This window comes from Struthio camelus, chromosome 3, assembly GCF_040807025.1.
Source record: "Struthio camelus isolate bStrCam1 chromosome 3, bStrCam1.hap1, whole genome shotgun sequence".
NCBI classification, from domain to species: Eukaryota; Metazoa; Chordata; class Aves; order Struthioniformes; family Struthionidae; genus Struthio; species Struthio camelus.
Window position 1 is genome coordinate 98,616,032 of NC_090944.1, and position 12,827 is coordinate 98,628,858.

Below are 12,827 nucleotides of genomic sequence, written 5' to 3' on the forward strand. Positions count from 1 at the left end.
TTTATATAGTGATTTTTTTTTTTTGGTCTGTTGGTTTTGATCTGTTTGTCCTGTTGATGATCTTCGGGACAGACAAAATAGCGGTCAAAAAATTACAGTCCTTTGCAATTTAGAGTACTATACTATATTGGCTTATATTTTCCACTCTTTGATGTGGCATGTAATTTTATACTTCATATCCAGTATCGAACAGTATCATGAAGATAATCTATTTATTTAAATACATGTTAAAAACTGAAATCCTATCCAAATTTTCTGAACCCAGAAAAAGTTCTATATTTCATCCTGTAATTCCACATGGGTACTTTGCTCTAATTTTATTTTTAGCTATGTTTTATGGGTTTATTTCTTTGAGTGAAAACATCTTCCTATTCTTGCACTGATCAATAATCATTGCTGATTAAATCACTCATTTTCCTCCCAAAAAAACAAAAAAAAAATCATCCTCCTTACCAACACTGTATTTCTCCAAGTAATATAGCGTGCCTGTTCCTTTAGCTTATGTTGCATAAGCATCACACCTATGAGGCTTGCTAGTTGCAGATAGGTTTTTTTTTTTTCATTTTGGCAAACAGTATAAAAATCTTCCAGTCTTCATCAGATCAAACGTCAGGGCAGCATTCTAATATCAGCATTACACAGGATGACCTCTGGGTATCAAGATACAAAAATCACCACCACCAACATAGTGGAACTAATCGCTAATTATGCATTTCTTCACTTACTTCGCAGAACTACTGTTTGGATCATCCTTCTAATTGCAGCAGCAAAGGAAGACTAGATATACTATGAACACGGTAAAGCTGGACAAAATAAACTGCTGCAATTTTACAAACATTCTGTCCGCTGAGCACAGGGAAAAGGTATCTAGGAAACTGCTAACTGTTTTAAGTGAGTAGGTTAGGGAATTCAATGGTGTAACTAAGGAGTAACTTAGCCTATGACCTAATGAATTCCTCTTGACGTGAACAACTTCAAGGCATCACTGCCTGCATACTCAAAATCATCCGTAAAGCTTATGTCACAATCAAAACATACAAGATTTCCCCCCTTTAGTTGAGGGGCAAGACATTGGCTTGTGGCAGAAAATAATTTCCTTACAAAGAAAAATACCCCATTTACCTTGCATACAAAGGCTGAGTCACTGACAAGGAAAATTTTATCAAATAAATAGGCAAATACAACAGTCTCAGTAGAAATCGTTCCATCTTCAGCAATGCAGATGAAGGAAACTCTTCCCCTGAGTGCATGCACTCTCATTGCCCCAATACTTCTAACTAATAAAACTAAATACTGAACTGCAGTGTGCTACCAGAATTTTGAAATACGTTGGCTTAATTTTCTAGTATTCCTTTGAAGGTTTCTGGCTGTGATACACACAGCTCTTACACTCAGGGAGATTTTTGGCCCCATTCGTTTAGTACCTCTAATATTTTCATTTTTCTTCAATCAAAAACACTCTTCAACCAATCTCACTTTGTCAGAGCAAACTAAGTATAGATTTGCCTTTTAAAAACATTCTTGGGAAACAAGACATCAAAATGGCTTCACTTTATCCAACAGATACACACTTTGTAGCTTTGCTAATATATGCAAATTGTCTGATTGCTTGAAATTACTGATTAACCAGGCTGGAGAGCTGATTACCTGATTATCCAAGAGACAAATCATTTAGTAGGATTTTGTGTCATTTGACAGTCTAGATAATTTTCTAATTAATTTGAGTTTTCAAGTGAAATTACAGATACTACTGAAAAAGGAAAAAGAAGCCAATGATCTGAATACAGGTAGCTTTCCAAGAATTTTCTCCTTACAACAATCATCTGTCAAATGTTACTGTTAGTTGCAGATGTTCCAGATAGGAAAAATCAACAACTTGGATTAAAATTTTTCCAGAATCCAATCCCTGATATAATCTTCAATTCTTTATGTCTTGTAGTGCTGGATATGGCATTAGTACTGCACTATCCTGAGATATGGCATCAAACTCATAGAGTTATCAAGAAATTCTGAATTGCACATGACACAATACTTAGCAGATATTTGTCAACATGCTGAGAAAGTAATAAATACGGGAAATACTTACTTGCCACTGAAAAGTTATTGAGGGGATATGGCAGATCCACATCCTGGGGCTTCTCCTTATAGCCTATGAAAGAGCCATCTGTCTTTAGCAGGAAGTATCTTGGCCGCCAGTTTTTTATATATTCTCCTAGAGGAGAAAAAACGTTCTTTAGTAGTGTAAAAAAAGGAAACTTTGATACTAAAAACATAATATATTATTAGTGTCAAACATCAATTATACCAAAACCTTTTCAGGCATGTGTTCAATTCTCAAAGGAAACTTTAACTTCCTCCCAAAGAAGAGGAAATAAAATTGCAATGGTAAGCCTGAACTATAAAATGATGCCTTTGGAATAAGGATCTACAAGCATCACACAGGAATATTCTAGAAGTCTAAACTTTATTACACTATACTCTTCTAAATCCTACCTCTTTATACCCATAAATAGTCTGAAATTTGGTATAGGTGAAAAAAGTACTCCAGCTTGCATTTAAATAACAAAACGAAACCTTAACTACTACAAGGTAGAATGTTTGTCTTGCTGAGTCAAAGCAAAAATCATTAATTTCTGAAAAAACAAACTATAAGCAAACACAAGAAGATGGGGGAAAATGGGAAGATTTACAGAAAGCATATTTAACAAATATACCCGAAAGCAAAAGGAATAAATACCAAAGAAAAAAAAAGCAGAGGTCAGTTAACTTTCAGAAAGATTAGCCTACCAATAAGCCCACCACCTCCTCCTTCCCCCTTCCCTAGTCTCAGCAGAAGATTCCGCAAGCCATGAGGTATTCAGGAACAGGGAAACACAGAGCAGGAGCAAAGACATAGTACCTTAATTAATACCATTTATTCACTATTTAAGGATGAGGAATCTCATGAATAGCGCTCAACATTACAGTGCCACACCAAAATCTCAACAACAATTCCATTTTTAATATGTAATTACCCACGTTAAGTACAGGGGAGTTTAGATCAGCTTAACTTTTCCTGTCTTTGATTTCTATCAACTCTGTAGATTAAATAACATAAGTACAAGCACCTATGAAGATTTTAAAAAAATAAATAAATCACGGTTTCATCATTATACAAGTGAAAATTTTAAGAAAAAAAGCATGTATAATACTGCAAGATGTCTAGCAGCGCTTAGGACTGAGAGTTGCCATTTGTACACTTTATGATAAAATACTGCTCTAATCTGAGATCGCTAAACTGTATCAAAGTGTCACTGTGAAATAGGAAGCATGCTCTATTGGTTTTAACTTAAAAAAAAAAAAACACAATTTCAAGTTCAGTAAAGTTGAAACTGGAAAATTAGTTCATTCCTTGTATCAAGTTTTCCCATTTTACAAAACGCTCAAAACTGACTACTGTCCAAGGGCTGCTCCAGTTCTGGACTAAATTCAACTTTTCAGTTGAGCCTACAACCTCAGCACCATATTAACTGTAACTATATAGCTTTTAGACATCTCAGAGTGCCGAAAGAAGTTCACATCCACCTGCAAAACTTTGTAGGCAAAAGAGGTGGGGGATGGAGAAGAGATCTCTGGTGCTAGTCCACTTAGGAACATGCACACTGACGCTGCCCGTCTGAATTGATTTCATAATAGAAAATCTCAGCTCAAATTAAAGCACACAATTAAAAAAAAAAAAGACATGAGATATTCAAATTTGGATAAGAAGTACAACTGCAGTACTGGAAAGCACATGTTGCTTTATCATCCATAACTGTGAAAAAAGTGTATTGTAATTACATGGAAAGGTAGAGGGTTTTTTTAAGTTGTTTGCTGAATACTTGAAAATAAAATAAACTAGGCCTAAGTAAAAGTATGACTGTTCTTTCTAAGAATATTTAAAATATGCCCTAAGACGAATTTGCTGAAACCTGTAGGGACGCTCAAGAGTTGAGGTCAAAACAAAACCCCACACAACAGATCACCTAGTACAAGCTTTAAAAATATTAACATCCTAATTGCTTTCTTAAATAGGTCATACAAAGAATCCTCCGTAAGCTTTTCCTAAACTATATTTTGCTCACTTGTAACAGTAAGTGATTATTACCAGAAGAAGTGTCTGTTACTAGGTTGAAAAATCTGTCAAGACCTTAGTCTTATGCGGAAGATGCATTCACTGGAGGGCAGGTGACTAAAACCACTGAAGAAGAGTTCAAGGACAGCATCCAACCTGTACAGTATACCAGGATACCTGAAATCGGTCAGCCATCCACAAACTCAAGCCTAAGAGAAAGCACTCCTTCTTTTAAAGAATAAACCAGAGATGGCGATCAGCAGACTCTGCTCCAGAAATTACAGGTGAGAGGGTAAGTACGCTCATTTGTCACCTTAAGAAAGAAATAGAAGCCTTCACTTGCTTCCATATGCACCGTCCAGCACTAAACCTTTAAAAAAGGAGAACGTTTTGGCAGGTGCCCTGAGACAGCCAGAGTACACTTGTCTCATTGTTTACTCCCTCCTCCTCTTAGGACAACTTTACAGCTTGCATACGGCTGCAACTAGGACTCATAGTCTCTTAATGAGAAAATCAAACAGATTTTTGATAATCTAGTCGCTCATACAGCTGATGTTTTATCTCTAGAAAAACCATTAGAAGAGCACGACAAGCGCTTCCAAGCTTCTCTGAAGAGAGCTAGCGAGGACGGACAACAGTTAATCACAAGATGTAAATACTGAATGGCACGTAAGTACCAGTTTATCAATGAACAGTTGTTGCTTTGTCTTCGCCCTGCAAACCACAGCCAGACACATGACATGTAATTCAAAAGCAACTCTTAAAACACTACTGCTTCTTAAAGACCTTGTACATTTCTTTCATAAACACACTTCTTTGAAAGTGTTTTTCCTAGATGGTTCCCCTAGATGAAAGTGCCCCTACAAACATACACCAAAAAAATGGTATACCTAGTTTTTTCCTTGAAATGACCAATATTCCAATCCCTCTTCAAGGCCTGTACACAAATATTTACGATATATCCTTTATTTATTTTGTCATTTAATTAACAAACGGGTGAACACCTTTGAAGAATAAAGTAAACAGTAATAACAGTGAACAAATCACTTTAACTACTGAAGTGGTTTAATGGCTCTCAAGATGCACTCCAGGTGCTCTCTCATAACTGTTTTCCTTCTACAAAATCTGCCCAAAGATAAAAAAAAAAAAAAAAAATTCTAGTCCGTACCTCATAAGAGACATATGTTTACTGAACTGCTCTTTCATATGGAGAAAGTCTCCATATAAAAAATACTAAAATATAGCAGAGTATTTGAAAAGGAAAAATCACTTTCATATGCCTTCTAAATGACCTGAGCATAAGAAAAAAAAAAAAACTGTCTTCTACAGTATGGGCTATACTATCTAGAGTGTTTGTTTACCAAATACTTCAACACTAAAAAAAACAACAGGAAGTTTACATTTGGAAATTCATTAATTTAAGTGAAAAGGCTTTTCTGAGAAAGGAGAATTCCATGCACACTAACCATAAAACAAGATATGCTGACAATTTAATGAAATATAGCTGAGGCGGTTAAAAAAAAAACAGTGGATTTGTAATAAAGAATCTGCTTGTACCCTGCTTCCTGCCGAGTTAATGCAAGCTAAATTATTATTCTGCTTAAATTTACACCCTTCTAAGTTGAAAATATGTTCTCTTAGTTTCTGTTCATTAGACTGTAAGAAGAAATCTCTAATTTCAAACACTAGAGCAAAGAAAGCCAAGCAACTCATACATCATTTTAATTCTCGTCACAGTTTTTAAAGCTACTTGAGAAAAGGGGCAATAGAATTTACCCCTCACAGGTATATGAGGTATAAATCTATACCACAGAGAGTACATATATACTTCCACACAATACAGATTTAAAGTTAGTTTCAGGGATGTTTGTTGTTGCTGTTGTTTTAACAGCTACTTACAGTATACACCCAAAACAGGAAACAAGAGAGTAGTACATTCCTGAGACACATGAAAATACAATCTGATCTTCATGTGAAAAGCACCCTCCTAAAATACAGCTCTTTAATTAGTGTTGTATTTAATAACACTCTGGATAACAACAACAACAACAAAGAATGCTTAATGAAGGTTCTTTTAGAACATGACCCTTGTGGCTGGCTTTGTGTTCCCTTACCGCAACCTTATTTTATTCTTTTTTTTTTTTTTTTTTTGGGGGGGGGGGGGGGGGCCTCTGATGGCTAGTAACAACAACCCTGCCTTCAGGATATTTCAGAAAACATGCTTATTCTAGTGATGTAATGCTTGTAGTTTTGATACTGCTGAAGGGCATCACAAAGAGGAGTTTTCTAAGAATCCATGCAAGTCTTCAACAAACCCCTGTTAGATAAATCAATCAACCAAAGTCGCTAAGTTTTTCACTTCACCTCAGGACTCAAATCATCCCTTTGAATGTATACTTCACCTCAGATCTGATGGTTGCTATTTTAATTGTCATCCATTTGTAATCCTTATAATATGGAAATTCAGCAATTCTGAGAAAAATTACTATTTATTAATTTCAAAGTAATCTCATTATTAAAAAACACTGTAATTTTAACAAACTGGTCACTTTTGTAAAAGGTCGACTTTTTTCAGTATGTAAATGGCTTTAGAGGTGTGAAGGAAACGTCTTTAATATACAGTGCTGATATGCAACAGAAACCCGAGTTCAAAAACTTGCTTCCTTACAAGAAACAACAGCTGCCACGCAGACGTAAGTGAGATTTTTTTTTTTTTGGGGGGGGGGGGGGGGAACAGGCGGGGAGCACCACAAGTCTGCCTCTTGTGTGTGTCATTACTTTACTAAAATGGCTTTAACAGAAATAATAAAAAAGAAAAAAAGGAGGAGCAATATTTGTGTAAGAAGGCACTTTTGTTTTACATCAGATTCCCGTTCCCTTACACTAAAGTTTAATAAACAGGGGAATAAAAAAACTGAATGTACCTAACAACAGCATTAAAGAAAGTTATACAAAATAAACTAAAAAACTTAACCATATTCAATGTAATTTTCCTTTAAAAGACTCTGAATGGTAAGTAATGCTGGGTCTAGTAAAACATCAGAAGTATTGCCACTGGTTTTAAGATTGAATTTACTTACCTTGGCCCTCTGAGGGCAGTGTTACCTAACACACGATTAGAAGCATCAGTAGACTATTTAATTAAGTCAGTAGACACAAGTTAATGTAAAGCACTTATGTTATTTACTTACTTGTGATTTCATGAAAACAAATTTGCAATACACTTCAAAGGCACTGTAAAAAAGAAATGTTTTAAAAATGTGAACGTGTACCTGTTCACACAATTTCATATACACCCTTCAAAATAATGTAAATTTTCAACAGTGCCAGTATACAAAGGTTTGGCAAAATCTTAGTGGACACTAAAAAAATTAAATAAAATTTTTCTAATTTTTCTCTGAATTTTTCTAACATGTGCAACATTTTAAAAGCTGTTTGTATTATATACCCTTTCATAAGAATATTCAGGCAGTCCACAGAAAGTTAGAATTTGGAACAAATGCTTCTCGAGTCTTTTATACAGTGAGACAGTGATTACTGCAAGTGGGAAATGCTATGTGTGGGCAGCATATATGCCATCGCTTTATACAACAGCTAAGCTTCCATTAAGTTTCCTTCAAATTGGGGGATTAACATACATGAGAATTGGATATAAGCGTAAGCAGAATGCCTTCCTAAGATACAAGGTTATTCAAGAGCCCTTCGCTGTCCATGACGTAGCAACAGGGCAGTGCAGTTAGCAAGACTGGTCAACTCCTGTGTGGCTTTTCCGAGCGGCGTGGTCAGAAACCAGCACGACCTGCACCAGCGGTATGGTCCTGCTGAACGCAGCAAGCAGCAGCCGGAACAACCCCGAGCAGCGCCCCAGGTGATGGAGGTGCCAAGCAAGCAGAGATGACCTTCTCCTGCACATCAGCCAAGACGCGCTGAAGAGAAGGCAAAAATTACGATCTTTTTCTCTGAAGAAGTAGTAAGCAGTGATCAAAAACAGGGGCTGCCACTAGTAAAACAGACTAATCCCAAGCGGAGAAGAGGAGTCACCGGGGAGAAGCCACTGATGTGACTCTCCACGGTCCCAGCTCGCTTCTTGGCAGCTAAAGCAACTAAAACTGAGCTTCTCCACAGCAAGTTTTTCCCTGCTCACTGTTTTTCTGTTTCTTCCTCACAATTTCTGAAGGCAATCGTGCATCAGTGCTCAAACTAGAGGTGCAATTGGGTTCAAATCACCACCCACCCTGACCTTGTCGTTCACACCCCTGGAATGAGGCAGCATCCTATCTTGTATAAATGCAACAGGACTTCAGCTTCCACTGGTTTTTCAACTCTTTCCTGTCGCATTAATAATAATCATTTCTCTAAAATATATAAAAGTCTACAGAAAAATATTCAGTAACAGAGAGACGTACCACTATTCAAACCTCAATGCCGTTTTAAAAATAGTGTTTTCTAAAATGGGCATCTAAATTAGCCACACAAAACTGCTGATGTGTATTGGCATCTCACGGAAAAATAAATGGTCACAGCACAAGCTCAATTTCAGTACGCATAAAACTTTGTATTTTTCAAAACTCACATTGGAAATGCTAAGCTAGCTGACACCCTGGCAATTTGAGAATTAACCTTTACCATGTCCATTTTGAGCCAACAGGAAGAAAAACCTGCCAGTTTCAACATCACTCTCACTTCCCCTTCGTTCTTGAAGGATAAGGATTAGAACAATAAATAAATTAAACAGAAGTTGATATTAGTACATGCTGTTTAGAATAACACAGCCTGTATTGCATCAACAACCCAGAACTACCAAGGAGATCAATATTTTCTATGTCTGCTATTCGGTAATGGAAAACCAAGGTCTATACACTGGAAACACTTATGGACACTGCTCACGTGTTTTAAATTTCTTTCTTGCATAAGATTTTGTAAGAACAAAAATCAGTTCGCTACAATATGTAGCTGCTTCTCAAAGCACTTCTATACTTTTTAATAATATTGCAATGTATTTATGGTAAATGTAAAAATACAACATTTTTAAATAGTCTTACATCAGTTCGTCTGCTATCACTGAAAACTTCAAGTTCTCAGTACTTTTAAATATTTAGATTTTTTATAAAGCATTTTATAAAGCAGAACCAAGTGGTACTTTGTATAACAGATAAAATATGGTTTTCCTTTCCTTTGTCTTTATCACGTACTAGCAGATCAATGCACCTTTTTCAGATTTTGAAAACATGTTAAGAGTAGGACAAGCATACAAATATTAGTCTATACATTACACTCAATAAGGCAGTCACCTACAGGAGTACTGAGTTAAATTCAGGTACTTGCTAAAACATATATATGAAACCAGGTGATAAAAATGTAAATGCTTTTTTCATGTGGCTAACTTGAATTAAATGTCCTCCTAATATTCTCTAAATGCTCACAACTTTTTGCAGAAAAGATAACTCTAGTTTACATGAAAAGGAATCTCAAACTTGCAATTGTTTGCAAAAGAGTATGATAAGTTTGACAATAGCATTATCCTTCAGCTGAGCTTCTTTGATAGATTAATCTGTTGTCAAAAATGTCCCCTCTTGAAACTGGTACTCTTGCTAGCATGTTTTCGCAAAGCAAACTGTCTCGCTTTTAAAACTGGCACACTGCAATAATTTTAATATAGCTCCTCTAAGTTTTCTCCTTGTCATGAGACATGCTCCCAGCCCCAGGCCTTGCTAGGTGCCAAAAAACTAGTACTAACGCTGTTCATCTGAATTTTTACCTCAAAGGCACCATTCAAATCAACCTTTTAACATCATCATTTAGCCAATGACAATTGCAAATTCAATCTGAGACTATAAAGAAACATTCCTCAAATTGCTTGGGTTGAAAGAACAGTTCCATTACTGCTGTATATAGAAATATTTACTTTAAAAGTTTTTGACCGCATGAAATTCTTCTGGATAAACAGCAATGTAGTATTGTCCAGACTAACCTGGACTTCACACCTCTAATGGCAGAACACAAAAAACAGGACAATTCCATAGAGAAGAACCAACAGCCTAAACTCACAGGCAAAGAGCAATTCACCATTTGCAGTGCTGCTGACCCACGCCTGCACTCAGATGCAAAAATCAGTACTTGGTAGGAGGCAGTCACACCTGAATTTTCAATTACAATTAAGTTGAAGACATAATCCAAAATAACCTGGTTCCACTCAGCCAAGATGATGATAAAAGGAGATATCAAATGACCCCATCAGTTGTTATTGTTAAGTTAATGACTTAAAGATCTCGTGCTTATTAGACCTAAGATGGAAGACACAAGAGAAGAGGCTCTTTTGCTTTTGTGGGTTTGGTGATGGAGGTGAGGTGGTTAGGCTCATTAGGATAATATTTAAGTCATGTTGTGACTACCCAAATATCCTTATTTTATACTAAGGATTGGAAGATAAATCTGCAACCCACAGCCACAGTGCACCTCAAATCACTATTTTAATATCTACTTTGCAGCTCAATACAGGTACGAGGATGCTGAATTTGCACACAATATTTAAAAAGAAAAGTTCCTGATTTTAAACTTTCCATTTGTATCTTTAAAATAAGACATCACCTGGATAAGATAGCGGGTTTTTTTTTTTTTTTAGCCTTTCTGGGCTAGCTTAATTTCTCTCCATGTTTGAATCCATTTTCATGTCTCTTTTTGCTATCCTGGAAAATCATAATGAGCAGAAATCACCAAATATGAAAGGATTTTAGAAGAAGGAGTAAAAAATATATTCCTATACAGTGATCCAAATTTATCGCACTTGTGACTGTCAGACAAAAGTTATACCTGACCAGCTCCTTGCCTTTGAAGAACGAACACAAACTAGGAAAGAGAAAATATGTTTCTAATCTCATTCTAACCCCTAGCATTTACTTGTCTACTGTATAATACGAGACAATCACCAATTGGCATTTTCTGCCTAAGAAAAGCTCAGGACGCAACAGTAGGGGTATGCAACGTATCGCTCTTGAGGTAGACAGACAAAGCTGTGTAAGAACTTGCATAGCACCTGTCCACCAAATGTCTGGGGCTGATATAACTGTATTACTCTTTCTACTTCTACAAGGACCAAATTTATCAAGACTTTTTTTTTAAACCCACCACATGGGAGAAATCAAAAGTTTTCTTTCCTACCAGAACAGCTCTTTTCAGGAATAAACAACGGAGGGAGGGAAGATATTAAACTCCTGAACTAATTAACAGAAGTAAAGGAGGCGGTGGGGGACAATGATAATTAATATGTACCCTCCTCCTAACCAAATCTCCACATACATTCATTCTGTATATGCACACACAACAGCAGCATCATAAACCGTCTCAAGTTCTTGCCATTATTCAGTTCGACATCTGCACATGTTTATGCGTCTCTCCAAACAACCTCTTGAACACCCTGCTGGAGCTGTCATTTTTTTCTTCTCCCTATCTGGCAGATGGCAAGTCAACAATCGGCATCAACAGCAGCCGAATATCTCCCCCCTCCATCCAACCCCCCTAAACAGACACAATAATAACTTCTTTGTGCTTCCCCACAATGCAGCTGCTTAAACCATTTCGCTACAAGGCTGCTTTGCCTTAATAAAAAAAAAAAAAAAAATCCCTTCTGTCAAGTCTAAAAAGCAGCATAATGTTAAGCAAGCTAAAGCCACAGCACAGCTGCAAACGGGCAGACACATTGACAGCTCCTCCCTTAACAAAGCCCTGTGAATTGAAGGGGGTTCATCTGAGGCTCACACAGTAATTAGTATAAAAAAGTCCGACAGCCTCTATTATGCTAGGAAAAAAAAACTGGACAGAACTGGGCTGCTGTTTTGCGTCAAGAGTTCTGCTGCAGAGTAGATAAATCATGTTGGGTTTTTTTCCTCTCTTTTTAAAGACAGTAATAAGGAGGATGAGAGAAGCTAATTTGAAAACTTGGACACAGTAATTGTACCATATGGTGAGCATTTATCCCTTCTGAAATACACGCTAACAGTCACTTACATGCACAGTGCTTTGTTTTACAGTTGTTATTCTCTCTCCCATATTCATAAAATGGATCTGAATATCCGATACTCCAGAGAAGTTGTGTGTAATTAGCAACAAAACTGCCTGAGCTTAATATATTGGCCTACCACAGCAATCTAACTGCAGAAAATCCCTTGCCCCAAATTTAACTGGTGTCCACTTTAGGGACAAACCAGTTAAAGATCATATAAAATAAAGTTCAAAGTAGTAGTTTATTGACACTAATACTTCTTGAAACTGTTGGCTCTAAAATACATCAGCAGGAGATATTTTCCTTTTCTTCAATGCAATATACAGGAAATAATTCAAGAAGCATTTAATGGCGATCACAAAACACTTAAGTTTCATCATTCTTGGGAATTGTTCCATAAACTGGCAAGGTGAAACCAAACTTCAGAACGGCGCATGGGAGGGAGAAAAAGACTCCAACCCCTCTCCCTCCGTTTTCTACCTGCACCATATTTTCCAGTATTTTTGTCAGCAATTCAACCACTTCATTTACAAGGATCTTCAAAATCTTGAAAATAAATAATGCAGCCCTCAGGGACTGCTTGCTCTTTACCACACACTTCCAGCTTTTCACCCTGCTTATGCCACCAAATTATCGTGGAATCACAGAAGGTAAGAAAACAGTTGAGCAAAGCTAGGAAAAGGAAGTATCAATTTTCTGAAATAAAGACGACATCCTGGTTAAATGGCAAGATTC

The 12,827-nt window shown here is 36.6% G+C and overlaps 1 protein-coding gene across 5 annotated transcripts in view; it reads right to left on the reverse strand.

The window, feature by feature from the left end:
- Nucleotides 1-12,827, reverse strand: part of AKT3 (AKT serine/threonine kinase 3) — a 165,649-nt gene that overhangs the window by 79,677 nt on the left and 73,145 nt on the right. For all 5 annotated transcript variants that reach the window (XM_068939307.1, XM_068939303.1, XM_068939305.1 and 2 more), the window contains one exon: nucleotides 2,087-2,212. In XM_068939307.1, the coding sequence (XP_068795408.1) occupies nucleotides 2,087-2,212 (126 nt within the window). The remainder of the gene's footprint in view (nucleotides 1-2,086; nucleotides 2,213-12,827) is intronic.